Source organism: Tiliqua scincoides, chromosome 5 (assembly GCF_035046505.1).
Source record: "Tiliqua scincoides isolate rTilSci1 chromosome 5, rTilSci1.hap2, whole genome shotgun sequence".
Taxonomy (NCBI): Eukaryota; Metazoa; Chordata; class Lepidosauria; order Squamata; family Scincidae; genus Tiliqua; species Tiliqua scincoides.
Genome location: NC_089825.1, coordinates 46,079,265 through 46,102,155, shown reverse-complemented (window position 1 = coordinate 46,102,155; position 22,891 = coordinate 46,079,265). Strand labels below are relative to the sequence as shown.

Genomic DNA, 22,891 nt, shown 5'->3' with positions numbered 1-22,891 from the left:
GTGAACTGCACTGATAGAGTGGAAAACTATATTCTGCATTACAGACCGACTTGGAGATCTTTGCCTTTGATAGCATAACTCAAGAAAGAACACCATCCTGTAAAAACAGAAATGTAAGTTTATGACATCCCAGGATGAATCAGAGTGTGCATTGAAAGTCTGCATCTACCAAGCTTACTGCATTCGAGTCAAACTCTGTGTTGGGAGGTAGTCTCTAGAATCAAAGATTCACAGAGTTGGAAGTGCCTTGCAGGTCATCTTCATCCCCCTGCTAACAGGTAAAGAGACACTTTTTTCAAGTAGGGCTCATCTGGTATTCAGCAGGGAGAGAGTAACCGCCCCTCTTCAGTCCAGCACAGTGTTTTTTCTAGTGACTGTTTGCTGGTATTTCTTCTCTGTTTATATTGAGAGCCATATTTCTCAGGGTCACAGAACTTGGCTAGGAGAGAGGCACCAGGGGAGGGGAGAAAAGTAACAAAATTTGTGGGAGCTAATAATAAGACTAGAGTTAACCACCAAGGGCCTAGACCAGAGAGTATTGCCCCAGTGCTGGTCTGAAGCCTACTGCAGGAAAAAATAGCCCCCAGTTAAAGGGCCAGAGCTCAACTATTGAAGCAAGCAGTTGAAAACTAGATACTCAGAACTGAGTTTTCAGGAAGGAGTTATCAGTATCTGAGGATATTTCCAAGAAACTATGTTTGGATGCAGGGTATTGATGAAGTGCAAGTCTTGGGGTTTATTTTGCCTCTTTATCTGAGAGAGTCTCTGAGATTTCTTCCCGAAATAGTCCAGGGTGACAAAACTCCTTATCCTATATACCAGTGTATAAATTCAAGTCTTGGATTATGACAACCTCCCTTGAAATCCCTCCCTTGTTCAGAATTTAGTGGTGACCTACAAAGTGACTCCCAATCTGCCAAGATCCCAGGTTCCAGAACACTCATTGTACTGACATTTATAATAAATAGAGAAAGAAAAACAAAAGTACTGTCCATGCCATTCTACTAAACATGTATGATTGACTAAAGGATCAAAAAACTGCTTTGCAAGAGCATATTCATTGGGGGAAAAATTGGGGGAAAAATTACTGACTCGCCTTGGGTATAATAATACAGCATTAAATAAAATGCTAGCTTCTGCGTTGCACAGACGCAATACACTGTACTTAAATTATTGCAAAAAGTGGATTTGGAGTGCCCTTGGCGATTAAGGTATGCTTGCTGAAGCTGGAATCTGCTCGCAAACTGAGCAACCACTTCATAGTTGTGGTTGAATAATCAGGCATGTGGCATTTGACGTTTCCTCAGTATGAAAGGAAACTGGGAAGCCATCTGACTGCAGTGCTTAACTCATTTGCCCTATTCAGATTTCCTGTTTGTCAGATCTAAAACGTTCAAAGACTATGCATAACATTTTCCAAAATACCAACTTCTCTAAGCACTATAAAGGATGTCCAGTTCTACAGCTCCACTGAGCTCCTTTCTGTGCTGTCCTGACTCAGGTCTTGAAAACTGAGGACAGCATCAGGAAATCATATTAATTTATGACTGGGTCTGACGCGATCCTGTCCTGATCTGTCTCCTAAACAGATATCCATGAAGAAAGATTGGCTGGGTTTCCAGAGCCTTGGAGAGTTCCAACTGCACAAGTTGCCCTGACAAGGGTCAGAAGAAGAATGAGGATTCCTCCAGCCCAGATGACCCTTTCCAAGTGCCACCATCCTCCCTGGATTGTAAATGGATAAATGGATAAAGAGGTAGTCCTTTGGCCTGGAGCCTGGCACTTTCATACCACTGCATTCCCTCTGCTCACTGTAGCAGTAAGGTTCAGGCTCCAAGCAAGGTTCTGGGCACTGGTGAATCTGGTTCCTTGAAGAGTTCCATCTCTGGCTCAGGTTGCGCTGGCACTGTGATCTGTCATTCTCAAGTGTCTGGCTCAGGGACCTCCTGGTTGTTGGACTCAAGCCCAGGCTGCAGGCTGGGGTTGAAGCCTGGGTAAGGTCTGGGGCTGCTCCTTCTGATCTCTCTTCAGGGTCAGCTCAGGGGAACAGGTCATGGCACATCTTGGTTAATTACTGTACCACTGAAAGGGAATAAAATCTTCCTAAAATGCATATACAAACAGGAAAGAGACTATTAGCAGCATCAATAAGGTCGGCCCAGCCATAAAGCAAATGATGCGGCTCATGTCAGAGATGGTGGGGGAAGTCACAGATTCAGGGTGCCACCACCCCAGATCAAGCTACATTGATCCATTTCCCCACATACTCACTCCACTCCTTCCCTTGAAAGTTCCCTTCAAACTTAAAGTGACCGCCTGAGGAAGGAGTGATGTAAGGAAGAGCGGGAGCAGTCACTAAGTCGACTCCTTGTTGTCCCTTTACAGAAAACAGAAATTGTGGTGCATACTGGGAGTTCTGAGCATGACCCACACATCCTGTTTTGACTGAAAGGATAGTACAGGAAAGAACGTGATAAGTACAGTGGTGGCGGTAATGGTGGTGACCACAGATTGCACCTATCATTCTTTCTTATATCTCACTTTCTTGGAATGGTAAACTACACAAATCATTAATAGTTCAGGTTGCCACTCATCACTGATCTACTACTCCAGGGGTGCCCAAACCCTGGCCCTGGGGCCACGCGGCCCTCAAGGCCTCTCAATGTAGCCCTCAGGGAGCCCCCAGCCTCCAATGAGTCTCTGGCCCTCCAGAGATTTGTTGGAGCCCACACTGGCCCGACGCAACTGCTCTCAGCGTGAGGGCAACTGTTTGACCTCTCGCATGAGCTGTGGGATGAGGGCTCCCATCCACTGCTTATTGTTTCACGTCTGTGATGCAGTAGCAGCAGCAAAGGAAAGGCCAACCTTGCTTTGTGCCAGGCCTTTTATAGGCCTTAAGCTATTACAAGACTTTCATTTATTCATATAAGTTCATATTTAATATATTCATCTATGTAAACCTATGTAAATTTATTCAAATTTTAAATGTAAACTAATTCTTTTTTTCCCCGGGCCCCGACACAGTGGCAGAGAGATGATGTGGCCCTCCTGCCAAAAACTTTGGACACCCCTGTACTACTCCAACCAATAGATTACATTCTGACAGGGAACTAATATAAACAACAGATAGGAAAGCAAGCAAGCACTGTAACCAGCAAAACAACAGTTTATCATTACTGATTCTTTCCTGATCTGTGTTGCCCATGACTAGAATCTGCCTGAGCTTAATCAATGGCCTGATGTGTCAGGCCCTACCATGGTGCTCTCTTCTAGCTCACGCCAGCTATCACAGGGACAGTATTCCAGGTTCAGGCACACAGACTGCCATGAACATTCATTCATTGGAAGGTGCAAGTTCTTTCACATGAGCAGGTGCCAAGGACTGGTTTGGGGGGGGGGAGTTACTTTATTGGAATCTGTTCTAAAAAAATGGTTGGCAACCTTCCATCTCGAAAGACTATGGTATAAGCCTACAGCACCCGGTATTCCCAAGCAGTCTCCCATCCAAGTACTAACCAGGCCTGACCCTGCTTAGCTCAGACGAGATTGGGCATGTGCAGGGTAACAGCTGGACAATCTTCTAATTGTGAGAATGTTCAGCTTGGAAGACAGACCTATGTAGATACATGTGGCATCTGATACACACTATATCACGTTAAACAGCCTTCTCACCTATTTACACCTGCCGCGGCATTCTTGAGACTCTTCATAATGAGGCTATCATGCAGGGAATGCTGTTTGGGGAACAGGATATTCGATTTATATTTGGGGGGGCAAAGGTCTAGTTTGAAATTCCAGCCCAATTCACCAATGTAGCATGGAAGGAACGTTAATTAGGCTGTCTCTAAGCTGCTACAAAATATTTGGCAGTTTGTGGTGGAATTAAAAAAAAAAAATAGGGCTCTCACCCCATTAAAGAATTCATAGCTGATTGATTGGTTAATCAGTTACATCTGCATAAATCTGCATATAGCAATAATTTTAAATGGAAAAAAAATCATACTTGCATTTTTAGATAAGGCACACCTGTGTTGCTGCAGGCATCACTTTAGAAGAGGCGGGAATGACTCTTTTAAGATGGTCCATCCTACTTGCAGTTTTTATAGATATTTCTGTAGTGAACTTCCTTTTTGTTCCCATGTTTCCTTTAGGGGAACTCGTAGGTAGGTTTAACATGAAAGGGCCTCAACTGAGTCAAGCGGAGTCTCTGCCATTAAGACAGGCTGCCAGTATCATTTTCATTAGCAATTTTGGGCATTGCTTATCTTCTTTTTTTGGGCAGAGACAGAACAACAGATCCTAGCAATAGACTGGTATCTGCTGAGTTTGGCGTGTGCCAGTCCATTAAGCACTCTAACCCACTTGATCAGGTCGGAGGTCAGGTGGTGCTGACCACTCCAATCAGAAAGACAGGTGAGCATCCTTAACCAAGGATGACTTAAGGCAAAGTACCATGCTCTGGTTAGTTGGGCTGTAGCTTCAGACACTGGCAGGATCAGGCTCTGCACTGAGGGATCCAGGCTGGAGGAACTGTAGAAGAGCATAATGCAAGAAAGTAAGTGTAGACCCATATCTAGCTAGTCACATTCAGATTTGGTTTTCCATTTTGCCTCTGACATGGAGACCGGTTTTTGTTTAGCTAACCTATCTTTTGTCTAAGATATGTTTTTATCTAATTGCGGGTGTCCTTTTTTTGTTCCTTTTCACCATTTCTCTTTTCCATTTTGTCCTTAAATAAAATTTTACAACAGTTAATTCCCCAGTCTTTCTGCCAAGTGATGAGTTGCTGTCCCTGTCTCCAGTGGCCTTGAAGGACTATCGATAGCTAAGGCAAATGTGGGTGCTTAGAAGATGGGGTTATGCTAGTCAGCTGGCTTCCCAGATTTCTTTACTAGCAGCTGGATTCCATACTGGGGGAACCCCAGACTTTGGGGCTTACTGTAGATGAAGGTGAGGTGAGGCCCAAGCTTCTCCAAGATTTGGAGGACAAAATTTTCCCTCCAGCATTCTATCAAAGTGTTTGCGTAAAAGTTACCTCTGTCCACTGTACAATAAGACTGCACTGCACCACCACAATTTCTATGAAAAGTAAGATATTTCGTATATAGGAAGGCAGAAGAGAGGAATCCAAGGCTAAGGAGCGCCTGAAGAGCCCACCAGGGACCTGATACTACTCTACATTTTAATTATTCTGTAAAATGTTTTGCTTATTTCAGTGCCCAATCCTATCCTCCACCACTGGCACCAATGCAGCCAAACTGACTGAGCATGCATTGTATCCAATGGAGGGGGAAAGGGGATTGGACAGCCAAGTAAGAGGTAGCTAATTTTTTTTTAACTTAACCCCCTGTAGATGGCCCAATCACCTATGAGACTCCTCAGACTTGTGTCAGCTGTTTTGTTGGCACATGACTGAGGAGAGAAAAGGGGCAAGGCAGTCCGGGAAAGAGAAGGTAAGATCTGGCACATGCTGACCTGCCAAAACCCATCCCCTCCATATCCCCTTCACTCGCCCTGATCTTCCCTGAAACTCTCCCTGTCCTCCTCCTCCCTACCCACAACATGCCTCTACCACCAACTTACCAGTGCCAATGGAGACTTCTGGAGCTGCTGCTGTGCGTGCCACATTGCTGCCCAATTGTGACAGTGGCCCAGCTTTTGTACACCATAAAGGGACTTGTGCTGCTAGAATGCTAGTTCTGGCAGCACATGTTCCCAATCCTCAAACTGTGTAGTGCCACGAATGCCTTGGCAGAAAGGTTAGTGCAATCCTAGGCTTTTACTCAGAAGTCTCACTGAGTACACCTAAGAATGTATTGGATAGCAGCCAAAACGCACTAAAATAATAAACACATAAAACAAGTATCTATTTGCTGATTAATGGGAGTCTTTTTTAGTCAGTCAAAATTATTTTAATCCATATATCTAATCAATCAAGCAACAATTCCAGTCCTAGACAATGCAGCAGGACTCAGATGCCATACACATTCAGTTCTATGTGTAAAAAAAAGAGCCGCTTGCTGTTCATTTAACATGGTGATCAGTCAGTATATATAAAGAGTGGAAACACAGTGAAGTTTTCATACATTTAATTCAAATAAAGTTGATTGAAAGCTAAAAAGATGAATTTCTAAACAACGCAATTTTGCTTCAAACCTTTTTCTATTGAACGTTATAGGGAAACAGTGATTTTAATTGCACTGAATCCGCAATAAGTGCTTCTGAAAACTACATGTGAAATGTCTGTTTATCCATTAAAGACTAACATGAACAAGTCAGCACAAGTACTTCTGCCTTTTGCCCTCCACTCTTATGTAAACAGTACTTTTGAGTGAGTGATAACGGAAAATAGTTTCTTTGACTTTTCCTGGTAAAAATCATTTTGATGGATGTTTACTGAGGTGGTATTTCATGGAGGTTCCATACCTAATTAAGTTATTGGTCTAATACCAAATGTTTTAGGGGAGGATGCAATAAAATACACAGTGGTTAGTTACCTAACAGCTTCCAATTGTGTAACAAGCTGGTTTGCGGGCCTTTACAGATGACGACTTAAGACAAGTATTTGGCATTACCTCTAAGAAGCATTATTGGCTTCACTGTAATGTATCCCTCCCAAGAATAGGAGACCTCAAAGGTGTTGCATTTTAGTTTCCCAACCTCTCTTGTCCCCTGACCTTGACATCAACTTCTTATGGCAGCTGGAAACATTAGTAATTTAGCCCTACTACAAAATCAACTAATGTTTCATCATAAACAGCTGCTTGGCTCCCAGGAGGTCTGCTTTGGTGGTGAACAGAAGGGTTTAAAGCAATACAGCAGCACAAGCCAACAGCAAAGTGGGGATGCTGCAGAATAGGTAAGATTTCTAAGCTTCCTCCAAGTTTGTTTTGCTTGATAATATGAATTGCAACTGAACCAGGAATTATTTATTCAGTTCACAACAAGATCACATAGAGGTATGGTATGAAATGTTTAGTCTTCTTACAGGACAAACAAATCTGGTAACTACTCCGGGTATATATGCACAAATGTGTGTATGCGCACGTGTACATGTCCACTGGATGGGCTGCACATGCATTCCAAACTACAAATGATCTCAGGAGAAGACGTAATTCTCCTAAATGTGGTTGAGTTTTTTGCCCAGAGTTCTGGAATGTTGTCAGTTTCATAACAAGTCTTCTGAAAAATTCCATGCTGCTTGGGTAGTGGAAACTGTCTGGCAGAATCCTTGAGATGTTAGTGATGAAAATAATGTTACTGAAGCAACAATACTGCATCTCACTGAAGTTTTTTCTTCTGATAAAATGCACGCAGTTGATGCACTTAAGTTCAGCAGTTTCAAACTGGAAGTATCTAATCCTATTGTCCTGCTATATCATCATAAAAAAAGAGGGCAAGGGTGATACAATCAGAAGAGGTGGCATTTCCCTAAACTTTTTTCTAACAAACATCAAATATACAAGGTTATACTTTGCTGTGAAATACTAATTACTGTTATGAGCGAAGTAAAATAGTCTTGCAACTCCAGCAATGCTCCAAACTTTTGCTAAAGGATTATAGGTTCAGTTTGAGAAGGGCTGGAGTATTGCAAACTACACATCATCATGAAGGTGGAGCACATATATTTTGTTTCTGGGTTCCTTCTAGCACATACTGTTTTATAAATTCATCCTTGTTGTACAGGACAGAGGTGGGATTTGTGCCAGTGGAATTCCATATACTGTCCTCATGTATGTAGCACTACAAGTTTCTCAAAACAGACAACAACGTGATTAAGACAATGTTTCTGGGAAGAAAACAGACCTAAATCCAGAAACAGCTGGATATTTCAGTGTGAACAGAAAATGTCCATCTGTAATGTTAACTCTTTAAATTTACAGATCCAGTGTTTGGCTAGGCAGAACACAAGCAAGCTAAATACAGAGAACATTGCTGTATCCGAGATTCAGAACAATGGGCTTTTTGTTATTTTTGCAGTATCTTTGTTTCATCAAAGCAGAGCATGTCCTTCAAATCTGCTTTCATGGTGTAATATCTTCTGACCTGCATAAAGCCTTTTTCACACTGAGATTCCAAGCCCTGCCTGCCCAATACCTTGAGGAACAATATTAGACAATCCCTTCAGACCAATGGCTTTGTATTTGTAGAGCTCTGGTGATTGAGAACATTTGTCATTACCTACTCTATTGTGGTTTTCATACTGAACTACCCTGGTCCCATCATCGCTACCATTTAGGCACAAAGCAGAGTCTGTCAAGTTTACCAACTTTTTCAAAATTTTGTGATATCCCTGTTGTAACTGTTTTAATGGATTGGAGGGGTTGCTGTTGTTATGTTTTAGAACAGTGATTTTCAGCCTTTTTCATCTCATCTCACACTGACAAGGTACTAAAATTGTCCAAGGTACACCATCAGTGTTGGTTATTTTGCTGGTTTTAATTTTTGTAAATCTCCTTGAATGCTGTTTTAGAGGAAAGAAGACATAATTTCCATACAATAAAGTCACCATTAACTGAAGGGAGCAATATGATTTGCCCTCCCGTAATTTTTTTTTGCATAATACAAACAAATAACGTTATATGTTTCAACAGATAATTTCCAAAGCACAGCAGTAAAGAAACAATTGTAGAAGATATATATGAGGTCTAGTAAATAATCTAATACACACAATGTCTAAGCGACATCTCTGTTAGTCACAAGTTGTCGAGGAATGAAGGTTATAGAAAACGATGGTTTCACAAACATTTATATAGGTTGAGCCTCATTATTTGCATGGGTTCCGTTCCAAGCACTCACCTGGATGGCAAAAAAACGCACTATAGCATTTAAAAAACAAGTTTTCTTTGCTCTAGTGATTTAAAAACAGCCTTGTTGACCTTTGTGATGTAAGATAAGTCATTAAGAAGACAATTCATCAATCAGTCCTCCTCCAAGCGCTTCACTCAGCCCCTCCGTTCACCAATGCAAAGTGATCACCTTTCTTTCACGTGCTCAGGGGGAAGGGAGGGGCCGCTGGAGAGAGAAGGACTGATGGATTGTCAGCCAGCTGCCCTCTCTCTCTCTCTCTCTCATTAAGGAGGCTATTGTTAAAGGACTGTTCAGTTTTTTAAACTGATTTTAAAGGGGTGCATTTTTCCCCTTCTTCAGGGATCAGCACATTCCTTCGCATTTGCAGTGGCCATTCCTGTTGAGTCAAATCTGTGTATAAAAAAATCCGTGTATAAAAAGGCTGGACCTATACACCCAAAACACACACAGACATATTTAGCAAGTCTTGTTTACTTGAGGTTCAGTGTTTTGCAGAAGCATCCCTGAGTCCTAGGCATCTGAAATGTGAACTGTTTCAATCAAAATAATTCGCTTTTGTAGCCCTTCAAAAAAAGTATCTTGCTGACAGGTGGAAAAAGGGTAGAGGGCAGCTATAAGGTAGCTTAGCATTAAGAGGAAACTAGAGTACCATCTACTCACTGATATGTATAACCTCTAATCTGCCACTTCTCCCATGATTTCCTGCTCTGCTACAGCTGCTACAGTTCTAGTGGTCTTCCCAGCTTAACATGTTAATGACCCTATGTGTTCTATCAACACACACCTGGCCATTCAAGGAAACTTTGCTGAGGAAAAACAGCAACAACTTATCCAATCCCCACACAATATCCTTTGCATGCCCAAGAATGGGTAGTGGTGACTTGGCCACAGAAGACAGCAGATGAGATAAGCAAAGGATGGCATAGAAACAGCTGTGTACTGGTTCGCCCGTTGGCTTTGGTCAACATCTCTCTTTTTCAGGAAGTCAAAGTCACTTTATCTTCCTTCTGGTGTACAACCCCAACTTTAATCTTATTCTCAGTTTTGTCTCGTTTTGAATATGGAAAATGCTTGCTGGAGCGACTTCACAGTAACCTTTTGATGCTTAATTAATATTAGAAGTATGTAATGTGAAATCCTTGGGTGACGACACTACAGGAATTCTAAATCATATCAATATTTCATGCTTTCTACATTGAGATTCTGAACTTGGTTGAGATAATCACTCAGCTAATTCACCTTTATGGCTCATTTCCATATGCAACCTCCAAAGAAGTTTTGAACATTTCAAGCAAAAAAAATGTCTGAGAAAAAAAATCTATCCCTGTTGTTTAAAGGTTTACAGGCAAGGTGAACTGAATAACAGATGTCAAACCTCGATAGATACCTACACCAGAAACAGGCAGAATGCAGCTGACTGGCAAATCTTCAGATGCCTGCTGGGAAATCACCCTTGGGGCAGATCTTTGGTGGCTGCCTTTTCTTAGAAGGTCCTGCCCAAGTCCTGCCCAATTTCAGCTGGTGGTATTATTATGCATTATACCCATTGCCTGAAGTGTGGGGGTTGCATCCTACTTCTTTTCAGGGATCCTAAAACCATCGTAAGACAAAAAAGAGACTGCAAAAATGTTTAGAATGGTACTTTTATTCCCAGCACTTTTCAATGATGAGCAAATTTTTTCCAAGGAAATATTAGAAAGGCTTTAGAAAACTTTAGAATTAATTTAATGAAATTTCAAGCAAACCCTCCAACATGGCTCAATCCTCCACTGAACCAGTTCTAAAGTTTTCTAAAGCTTTTTCTAGTAGTTGCTTTAAAAAAAAATTTTTAAATTAAAAAAAATGCATTGGGAGTAAATGTCCTCTTTAGTTTTACCAGCTGTTTCATTATTGTCCTTTCTGGTTCAGGAATACAGCTGTTAGTGATCTCTGTTTTCCTCTATGTCTAAAACTATCCACCTTCATTTCAGTGGGCATAACTGAACCTGCTCTAGTCTGAAACAACACTGCCTCTCGATACCTTGTACATAGTCCACTTAGTTTACAACATTAAATTTTTCAGGCGTATACTGACTGTAGTATGGACATGTAGTTTGGCCATGTTTGAGATCTCAGGAGAGTTGTTATAATATTATTTACCTTTACATATTTATCACATTTATATCCTGCTCTTCCTTCAAGGAGCTCAGATCAACATCGATAGGTTACTCTCATTTACCTTCAGAACTATGAAGCAGGTTAGACTAAGCGAGAAAGCATGATGAGTTCAACATCAGCCAGTGAGTTTCTGAACCCACATCTTCCTGGTCCATGTTAGGCCGCTGTTTAATCAAGTCAAATTTCAAAAGTTATACAATACATACTATGTGTTAACTTCTCAAAGGCTTTGCCTGTCTTTCATGTTTGCTACTTCCATTGTTTTCATATTTCCATAAAGTGTTTCAAATATGCATCTTCACAACGAAGTTTTATTATGTGTTGGAAAAATTGAGTCACAACCATCCCCTCTTAAGCATTTGGCCAACCACTTGTTCTAGCTTTGTAGACATCATTAAGACACAAACAATGAGAATACCATGTCATACCACACCAACTGTGAATCGACACTATCACATTTACAGATATTTCTAATTGTATGACATCAGAAAGCTTTCAATTCTTCTGTTGTGATTAACTGTATTGGCATGAACGTAGTGAAAGCAAAACCAGCATACTATAAATTGGTGGCATTTAAAGTGTTCAAAATCTGAAATCCACATACGCATTTCAAGTTGGGGTTCATTTATATACCAAAGTATATACCAAACTATAAGGCAGAACAAGAAAAGCATTTGAGCTAAACCTTGTCTGTGTGATGCATTATTTTTTTGAGAATGACAGGAGAGAATTTGAATATATAATAAAAACAAATAGGGCACCGATAAATAACTCCTGTACCAAGTTCATTAGGATGAGGGTGAATAAGGTTTTGTTTTCCTTATTTCACAGCCAATCACCATCACACACTGGGATGCTTCTGGATTTCACAATCCTTATGTGTTGTTCAAAAGGGTGCCATGAATGGTGCAATCACTACACTTTAGGCAGGTCACATTTCTTCATGAATGTGAATCTCTCTGTATTCATCACCAATTCCCCTCATAGATGTGAATCCTGTATTTGTCATTGATTCATCATGGATGTGCATCCTTTGGTATAAATCCTTTTCAAAACATTATTTTATACTACAACATCTATGAGTTCCAAGCATGCAAAACAATACAAAATAAGTCAAACAAAACAAGTCAAACATATTTGACTTGAGGGATATCAAGCAGGTGGACCCTTAGATGCCCCATCACCCATCCTGATAGGTATGCAGCAGCTGATGATCAAAGGGCAACCAAGTAATAATCTCAGGTCCTTTATGCACTTTCCAGATGACCCACCATACTTTAACCAAGTCCTTGAAAGTTTATTCTCAGGTAATCATCTACTCGCAGTAAGAACATAAGAACAGCCCCACTGGATCAGGCTATAGGCCCATCTAGTCCAGCTTCCTGTAACTCACAGCGGCCCACCAAATGCCCCAGGGAGCACACCAGATAACAAGAGACCTCATCCTGGTGCCCTCCCTTGCATCTAGCATTCTGACGTAGCCCATTTCTAAAATCAGGAGGTTGCGCATACACATCATGGCTTGTAACCTGTAATGGATTTTTCCTCCAGAAACTTGTCCAATGCCCTTTAAAGGCATCCAGGCCAGATGCCGTCACCACATCCTGTGGCAAGGAGTTCCACAGACCAACCACACGCTGAGTAAAGAAATATTTTCTTTTGTCTGTTGTAACTCTCCCAACACTCAATTTGAGTGGATATCCCCTGGTTCTGGTGTTGTGTGAGAGGGTAAAGAGCAGTCTGTAAGCTCTCCACCCACCAACCCACAGAATGGTGCACATCTTCCCTAAGCCCTTGGATTTGCACAGCTTCAGTGACCCACCAGCAAGTCTGCAAAAAACAGAAGCTCTTTCTTCTTTGCCTTCCCCACCAAACCACTGTCATAGTTACTGCTCATGTGGCTATACATCACACAGAATAGACTTCCTTTTCTTTCTGAAACATGACATTCCAACCTCAGTTCAACCTTTGCAACAATGAAGTTATTGTCTTGCACTGGAGCATATCTCAAAACATGGTTTTTTTATGAAATTACTTGAAGAGGAAATACACAAAGAGGAAGGCAGTTTGGCAATTTTTGATGTGGCATCTAGTTAGAACATGGTCATCTATAACAAAGACAACTGTCAAATAAAACAACAAAGCCAACGGGCAGATTTGTGTAAACATCACAACTAGAACATGGATCCAGGAAATTGTGATTTCAAAAAGGACAAGGAAATGAAAATTGCTCCAAATTCTCACTATAGAGAATAATATCATATGAAAAAGTAAAGAGGCAATGATTGCTCAAGTCTTACCTTTGCCATCTGGGCCTGCACGCCATTTGCTTTAAGAGATGCTACTGCTTTCTGTGCTGCTGCTGGACTGTCAAAATCTACGAAACCATAACCTTGAAGGAAAAAAAAGAAACCTTCATTAATACCTTCAAAGAGCCACCTGCTATATCAAATGCTTGCTAACTTTGCAGTTTTCCTTGTACCAACAGTTACTATGTTGTTTATTTCTTTTATGTCCATTTTTTTCAAAACAAATGAATTGAACAATGGTACTTTGATACACCAGCATATGCTCCAGAATCCAGTTCAGCAAGGGCAGATCTGGAAATATTGTCTGTCTACAAAATATATTCTGTTATTCAAATCAAGCACCTCATAGACTACCATTTTCCCCCTCCCGCTTTGGGGACCATGACACTGATTTCAAAGGATTTTAGCAAGGTAAGACCCACTCTGCTGAAAAGCATCTAGGACATGCAGAGCCCAATCATATTCACTTTTCCATCACTGGTGCAGCCATGTTAACAGGCCTACGCTGCATTCTGTAGTGAGGGGGGGGGGCAGTCAGGGAGGCCTCCTCAAGGTAAGGGAACGTTTGTTTTCTTACCTCAGGGTTGCATTGTGGCTACATTGGCACTGGAAAGTTGGACAGGATTGGGCCCTTAGTATATTCTGTTATTTAATTTCCTTAATACCCATCTTGTGAGTAATTTTGAAATATGTGCAGTGTGTCCCTTGGAGAAAGGCCACAGCTTTATCCTTGCCTCCCAGTAACCCTTGCTACAATCCAAACAGCTGACACTAACATGCCTGAATGCTATAAATGCTATAATAATATTAGCACTAGGATGCTGATAGCTTAACAGCTCTTGGGCAAACATCTCCATTTACTAGGGCAATATGCAATAATGCAAAAGGCCGCCACAAATATGCTGCTACTGCATGTACTGCACGACATGTTTTATTATTTGTAAGCCATGTTCATGAACAAAAGAGAGACGGAGGAAGGGAGGGGAGAAATAAATGCACACAATTTATGTACCACCGGTCAAATCCCATTCACTACACACATAAAATTGACATTCTGAAAAAATTGTCAGTCCCAATCCTGTACCTCATGCTAAATTTATGTTCCTTGGGAGGAGAGGAACAGTTTTTAAAAACTGTAGTACAGTTGTAAAAACCAACAACAAAATGCAGCCCTTTCAGCATCTGAAAACACAGAGATGGGTACCTGTTCCATGTACTGACTTACAGCTGTCGTCAGAGACCTAGATGTCCCCATAGTTGCCATGTTCTGACAAAAGAACATCTATTCTGAGCCAACAACAAACAGCCATGAGTGTTTCCTGAAATATTTCTTATATTTTTCAGCCCCCAAATAAAACACCAAAATGTATATTAAAAATTAGAAGCATTAGCAGATCAAAAGTAAATCCAACAGGATTTGTCTCCATGGAATGGCAATTATAATATGTAGCATTTGTACAGCACTTGCTGTGCATGCAAGCACTCCACATGAATTATTGTGTTAGATGACTGTGTTAGAAGGTACTGAGAAGCCATATTATGATGTAAAGCACTGGGTGATAGACAAGTTCTGTCAGCCAAAAAATGTAGGCTGGGAATATCTGATGTTTCCCAAGAATTCCACCACACTCAACACTGGCTCATTTATTATTTGGATTGCTCATTTTGGAATAATGTCAGATAAAACATCCTTACATTGTGTATCTTATCATGCCAACAGAAGCAGGAAAGGCATCAGGGATTGACTAGGTTATGCACATGGTGAAGTTGAGCCCTGAATCTTCATTACTTGAGGCAGTGGTAGCATACAAGAGAGCAGCAACTGTTACCCTGCACATGTCTGATCTCATCTGATCTCGGAAGCTAAGCAGGGTCAGGCCTGGTTAGTACTTGGATGGGAGACCGCTTGGGAATACCAGGTGCTGTAGGCTTATACCATAGTCTTTCGAGACTGAAGGTTGTCAACCATTGCCAAACAAGGTGTGATGGGAAGCAGCGCAGGTCTTTGCCACAGGACTCCCAACAACCTGGTGCCAGCACTGAGTGGAACAGAAACTGTGACTCCTGCCCTAAAAACAGAGCTACACAAATAAGCACAGTAGAATTTAATTAGAATCTTGTGTTTACGTTTTAATTAACCATTTTTTTTCTCCACCATAACCCTCTCTCTTTGTGTCTTCTCACAGCATGTGACAAAGAAATGAACTTGTTATATCCAGCAGTGTCCTAAAAAAAAAAAACATACTGCACAGAAGCTGTGAATTACAAAGGCCACAATCCCCAAACTGCCTGTTCTGAAGTAGTGCTATGAACTTCATTATGGAATGAGGAATGGCTGGAATGTAGACTTTCAAAATCATCAAGACGAGGATGTAGGCTCAACTCCAAATAAATGTCAGAGGAATGAGGAAATGGAATGTATGGTTGTTCTGTACACTCTTGCACAAGTGCTAGCAGGAGGCCTCTCGTAGTACAGTGCCAAAATGTATTGGGGTTGCATAACTGTATGAGAAATGTAATGAATAAGGAAGACATAGGCTGTATTATATACAGGGCTTTCCCATTCTGAAGTGGGCTGAGACAATTGGATCAGATGACTGACAGACAGGGTATGGTGGCTGCCACCATCACCAACGTCTGCCAAATCCTTTCCCAGGCCTGATCTGTCTTCACCAGTTAACACAGACTTTTGCCAGTGATATCAATGGTGCAGGTCCGAACTGACCCATTGTGGCAGCAGGGGCTTATCCCAGGGGAGGAGAACAAACGTTCCCTTCTTCAACATGCCAAAGTGTCCCCATGGGATAAAGCAGACACTGTGCTGGCAGCAGGCAGGAAGTTGCAATGGATTGGGACACCTGTTAAGCATTATCTCTAAGGCTGCAATCCTAACCACACTCTCCTGAGAGTAAGCCCCACTGAACAAAATAGGACTTACTTCTAAGTAGACCTGGTTAGGATTGTGCCCTAAGCTGCAGATCTTTGCATGGCAAGCAGGGAGGTTCAAGTATGCTACTGAGAGAGAGAGAGAGAGAGAGAGAGAGAGAGAGAGAGAGAGAGAGATGGCATATTCACAAGTCAGTATTTTGCGCGATAACAGTACTGAAGCAAACCTGATCCCAACTGGTATGCTTATGAAACATCTAGCTGGCTGGGATATTGGAAGAAATCCTACTGTAGGCAGTGCAGCTGTACAAATTAAGAAATTCATCTAGCCAAAAGATGTGATGTGTGATCAACATAGTTGGCCCCTATCATGAGGCTACCTCAGGTGGCAGACTTCAGTGCCATTAAAAGAAGCAAAAAGACAGCTTTTTAATCACCATGGAGGAGAGAACTGGGATTTTCACATCAAGTGGAAAATACGCGTAACTCAACTCAATTCCACATAGTTCTAGTTAGAAGTAAGCCCAATTGAGTTCAGTGGGATCACTCCCCTGCTGAACATGTCTTGTGACTGCAGACGTAATGCCTTGCTTATACCAACTCTGGTGGATAGAATTCAATGCATGAACTTCAGTGGTTAGAGACTTGGTATGGTTTTGAATCACAACTCATTAAGAATCATGGAGACCTTTGAAACAATAACATTAAGGTCTAGTTATCACGTATTCACTGTTTTGGATTTAGCAACAGATTACAGCAAAGGAAATGCTGCACTCACTGCTTTCTTTTCAGCTTGTTTTCTTTGCAAATAGTTGTTATCCTGCCACATAACTTGGGTATACACATATTAGTGGGACAAACAGCATCCGAAGCTGAAAGCTCACCCCGCCCCACTCCTGCAATCAGTGGAACATTGCCATGCCAGAAAACTATTCTGTTGCAACCACATGGGAGGAATATCCCACCTTTTCAGGTGCACAGGTGGGCACAAATTTTAGGGAATATGGAGGCATTTCAGAGCTGGAGCTTAGTCTGGAGATGAACCACTAGCGATGATGTCCACCACAGATGCTTTCTCCAAACTCAAAATCATGTTGCATGCTGGCTTTTGGTACTTTGAAATAATCCTCTCTCTCTCTCTCTCTCTCTCTCACACACACAAACACACACACACACACACACACACACACACACGGGGGGGGGCAAGGCTGGGGAAGCAGTTTTCTGTGTTTTCTGTGTTCCTGTGTAGTTGCAGAGACACAAAAATGTCTTTCATCTAGTTCAGCAATTCTCAGCCTTTTTCATCTCATGACACATTGACAAGGTGCACACTTTTTGACAAGGTGTATCACTTTTTTTGACAATTGACAAAGCATGCCACATTGCTGGCGGGGGGCGCGCATCCCCCAATGGCCCTACTAATATATGACCCTCATTCAAACCCCCACGGCACACCTGTTGACCATTCATGGCACACCAATGTGCCACAGCACAGCAGTTGAGAATCATTGGTCTAGTTGATGATTTATTCCCCCTTGCTCAGCAACACTGCAATTTCACATGCTGCTTTGTTTATGCATGCTCGCGCCTGTGTAGTGGTTGCTTTTGACTAGGGTAGTTGCTTGAACATTTCAGACATAAGACCGAAAGAGGGATATAACTATTTAAGATAAACAATTGACATATGACAGTTAACCAGGAACCACTATTAAAAGGGACTACAGATGCAAGCCTACACACACTCACCTGGGAGTAAGCCCCATCCAATACAGTGACATTTACTTTTGAGTAAATGTGTCTGGGCTCACACTGTAATTTTCCTTTTCATTTGATGCAATTAAACCTAAACCATAAAGCCAGACAATAGCAAACTGAGAAGCTATGCCTCTGGGCAGGGCAGTGGCATTGGGGGGAGGGGAGTCCCAGCAGTAAAGAGAATTTTATGTGCGCCATAATAAGCGCTGTCTGAACACACAGTCAGACGCTAAACACCAATGTCTCCCATAGCCTAAATGGCTGGGGGCCTCCTGGGCTGAGTTTCTCCATTCCATAATTAACTTGGCAGCAGGTTCAAATGAATTAAAACTGAATGTCACTATTTTTGCAACAAATCCCTCATCCTTGTTTTTTCCTGCTTGTCAGGAGAAGACCAGCAGAACAGCAATTAGTGGTAAGCAGTGCAGTGAAAGAGAACCAAGTATACGCTAATTAGGTCACTCACCAAGCACATTCATTTCATTGGCAGATTTAATCAATGTTTTCCTGAAATGCCTTAAATCTCTTATGCTAATTTAAAGTTTTGTTATTATTGTTCCTTTAAACACAGATGGGATGCCTGGAGATTTTCAAGTGCTTTTTTCTCCCCCCCTTCAAGATGCTTTCTAAATATTATGCCTTGCACCTACTGCTTCTAAAACATTGGCACAGTTGTAATGAAATTGTTACAATTTCATGCCTCTATTTTAATGTCTAAGAATCCGGTGGATAGAACTGGGCAAGCTCACATAACTGCATATGTGCAATAAAAAACAGATATAAAAAAGTGTGAATAGAAATTCATTCAATTTCTGCAGGAGCTATTTTTAGGACAAATAAACCCCAACAGGGTAGACCAGGGGTGGCCAATGTAAGACTGGCGTACTTTACCCGGCCTGCCAAGACTTCCTCTTTGTTGCATGGAGACAAATCAGTAAACTGGTTATTCTGAGGGGAAAGGAGAAAAGCTTTTATAGAGTTGGGGGGGAGCTACAGCAAGATCACATTCAGCAACTTTTTCCATAGAGCATGGAAAAGGAAGCCAATATCTTTAGAGGTTAAAATTCAATCCCTTCTACCTCAAAACTAGGAAAGGAGAATTCTGGGATTTGAGGGGGGATAAAGATTAATTCTCTCATTCTAAACTCTCAAAGCCTTGCAAACGGAGCCCAACTCCCTCTGAAGTTCACATCAGCTTGTAATGACTCACAGCCCAATCCTGATGGGCAAACCTAACCGCCATGTCGCCACTGAGTGCAGCAGCACCATAAGGGCTACCACTGCATCCAGAGGCCCCATGGAGACCACTAGAGGTCTCCTTAGAGGAAGGGAACATTTGTTCCCTTTCCCTGAGTAAGCATGCAGGCCCCGCAGTGGGGCTACTCGAAATAGCACTAGCTATTTTGCTGGTGCAGACTGGAGAAGCTCCACGTTGGGCTTTTTAGCCCAATACAGAGGAAAGGATATAGCAAAAGAGGCTTCCACCAGTCCCACCCCTCTCCTGGGCTGGTTCCTCCCTCCATTTCACCCTCTCTGCCCAGTTTCGCCACCCTCTGCCCCCAAAAGGCACTCCACTGGCTGGAGGCAAGACTAACCACCAGCTGTGCGGCTGAGTCACCTTCCTGGAACTGAGGCCCAGCGCTGACGCTCCCCTCTTGCCCTGTGCGATAAATCTGGAGATCTCTGCTGCTGCTGGAGGACTGCTGGAGATCTCCTCAGGGTAAGGGAACATTTGTTCCCTTGACCTGGGGTTAGTCCCGGCAACCACAATGCATCAACTTGGACCTGTGCCAGTTATATTGTTGGCACAAGTCCAAGTTGTTCTGTGCCAGTGGATCAGGCCAAGGAAGGAAATTAGAATACATCATGTGTCAGCACCACCAATCCCACCCCCTCCTGGGCCTGATTCACCCACCCTGCCCATCTTCTGCCCATTCCACCCGTCCCTGCCGTGCCCCCGATTCTGAACTGGACTTACTCGGTCCAGTTGGCCGCACAACGAGAACGGGCAGGTGGGAAAGGCTCTGACCTTCCCACCACTGTGCCAATTACAAATGCAATGTGCTTTATGGGGCTTTTGTGACAGCGTGCACCAATAGAACACATGTTCAGCCAGCTCAGCCCAACCATAGGGTTGGGATGTTAGTGTAAGACAATTGCTGACTCTAAAGCAATGGTTGCTTCAAGATTGTTATTGCATTCTGAAATGTTTCAGACCAATGCAAACACTTATAATTTTTTGTTGTTGTTGTTTAATCTCTGGACATGCAGCACAATCTACTCAGACATAAATCTCCACTGCGTTCAATGGAACTTATTTCCAAGAAAGTGAACATAGCATTGCAGTACAAACTGACTTGGAGGAATGAAAGAAGCACAGTTTTCAGAGTTAAACCCAAGGGCTGCTTCTAAATGTTCAGCTCTGCAATGAAGACTTCTGAACATGCTCAGAGTTTGTATTCCTGACTCTGGAAAAAGTAGGTTCAGAGGAGTCGTAGGAATGTAGGTTCACTAGGGGTTGAGAACTGGCCGAGAGGCCACCGGTCTGGGCTGGTCCCTAAATCCTTAGAACCAGGGGCAGCAGTAGCATCCAATGCACCACCAGAAGGCAAACAGATTGCGTGATGGGGGGCTGCAGGTCTCCTCGGGAGTAGAGGAGCGGAACAAGTACTGCCTGGATCCCTTGGATCCCTTGGAATAGGGCCGGAGATCTCACAAGATTTCAGGCTGATCACATAGCCAGGTGGGGCTGGTTGCTGGGTTCATGAGGAGACCTGCAGCTGTAGAAAGAGGTTACTCTTCCTGGGGCTCGGGCTCCTCTAGGGCGGCCAGGAAACTCAGCAGTGGAACCCTTGCCTTCCTGTTGCCTTATCCTTGATTTGGAGGGGCAGGGATCACTCCTCAGTTCAGGGAGGCAATCCAGGCCCAAGCAAGGGGCAGAGGGCGACTGAGGACAAGATGGGAAGGCCCTGGGACTAGCCAAGCCTGGGGCAGTGTATAGGACTGGGGGTCAGGTCACCCGACTCCAAGTTCCCTAGGGGAGGAGGCTACCCTCCAAGTTAATCACTCCAGAGGGGCAAGCAAGGCCCTGAGATACCCGCCGCTGGGGGGCCTTGGTCCTACCTGTGGAATAATAACCACTCAGCCCAACAGCTCACTGCAGAAGCAACCTCACGACAGCACCATACACGCCAGAGGCACCCTACCCAGCAGCGTCGGAATTCATGCTAACATAAGAACTTTAAGCCAGGCCCTTGAGAAGTAACAGGGGCCTGATGACTGTCACAGCCTTGATCTGAATAAACCACCTATATCAAGCCAGCCAACAGTCTCAGTGTTCTTTTCCAAGGCGGGGTAAGTCAGCCACAGGTCAGATCTCACACCAACTGCACTCAGACTGCCTGGGGGTAAGGCAGGGTCCTGCCATGGATATACAGAGGCCAAAACATAGCTTTGTCCCAGAGCCCCAAGCAACCTGGTGCTAACACTGCGTAGGTTTTGAATCTTCCTATCCAATGAATCATTTATCAGAAACAATTTCTTTTTAAAAGCTACTATTTCCAGACCGTGTCTTCACAATGGAGGCTTAGAAGCCTTCACTGCAGAAGACTGGAAACCAATGTTTCTCAAACTGTGGGTCGGGATCCATTAGGTGGGTCATGAGCCAATTTCAGGGGCATCCTCATTCATTTCAATATTTTATTTTTAATATATTAGACCTGATGCTACCCTGGTATGTGACCACATTTGGGGAAATGTTACAGACCTGTACATTTAACAAGCCGCTATGTATTTATGATAGTAAATTGGACTTAGTCCTGGGTAAGAGTGGGTAGGATTGCAGCCTAGGATTGTTAAAAATTGTCCTGCTTGATGATGCCACTTCTGGTCATGACATCACTTCTGGTGGGTCCTGACAGATTCTCATTATAAAAAGTGGGTCCTAGTGCTAAATGTGTGAAAACCACTGCCCTGCACCCTCATGGCTGCCATTCTCCCTCTTTCTTTTTCCATCTGCCGTGACTTGTAACTTTGGGAAAGTGTGAAAAAGAGGAGGAGATGAGATGTCCCAATGATGGAGGGGCTCCCTCAATGTAGTTCTTTGCAAACTTTTGGAGAATCTCCCCCCCCCCCCCAAAAAAGCTGTTAATCTTGTGAAGAATTATCTTTAAAGGCTTGGAAAGACACGGTCTACTCTAAGTCTATATGGATGGATTTCATAGATCACCAGTGATTTGCATAGTTAGGAACTGGCATGCCTCCTTTCTTGATTGGGGTTACTTTCATGGTTCCAGATCATGAGACAACAAAACAATACGCATGTCTCTAAAAGTGGAACGTTGCTAGAGACAGTAAATGGAGTAAGAGGTTTGCACTTTCCCCAAGAGGGTATGAGGATGTAGAAGCCTGAATATAGAAGCCTGAATGTGTGCTTGTACCACCCTATTGGAGTGTAGTGTAAGACACAACCCATAAAGAGGCTTCTTGAAATGAAGAAACCATTATGCAAGGTTTGTAGAAATTTGAACAGATCTTAAGAGAGATACTCATTAATCCACGTCTACATGGCAATGAGAGTGTTTCTTCTCTCCATATACAAGACGTATCCACTTATTCCGTAAGGACCCTGCACCATCTGTTTTGCAGCATTCTTTTATATATTGTGCTTAGCCAGGATCTCTCTTAAAAAAAATCACGTGCTTCTCAACAAGTAGGGTGGTGGGCATAAAAATGATTATCCAATAATTTACTATGCAAATTTCAGTGATTGTTTTATGCACAGTGGATAAAGAATCAAATTAAAGTCTTACAACCCCTGGAAAATTAGAGTTAGCAAGCAGAGAGGTTGATTTGCCCTTGAAAACTAAATTACTAAGTGCAAATTGTGTAACATTCACACAGGCTGTACCATCTCTGAATGCATAAATGCATTAACCATGAAACATTTTAAATTATTAAAAGGACACAAGATT

At 42.6% G+C, this 22,891-nt stretch overlaps 1 protein-coding gene and 1 pseudogene across 4 annotated transcripts in view; one reads left to right on the top strand and one right to left on the bottom strand.

Moving 5' to 3' along the window:
* Positions 1 to 22,891, bottom strand: part of RBMS3 (RNA binding motif single stranded interacting protein 3) — an 851,530-nt gene that overhangs the window by 275,817 nt on the left and 552,822 nt on the right. For all 4 annotated transcript variants that reach the window (XM_066631436.1, XM_066631435.1, XM_066631437.1 and 1 more), the window contains one exon: positions 13,269 to 13,360. In XM_066631436.1, the coding sequence (XP_066487533.1) occupies positions 13,269 to 13,360 (92 nt within the window). The remainder of the gene's footprint in view (positions 1 to 13,268; positions 13,361 to 22,891) is intronic.
* Positions 15,089 to 15,208, top strand: LOC136654929 (5S ribosomal RNA; annotated as a pseudogene).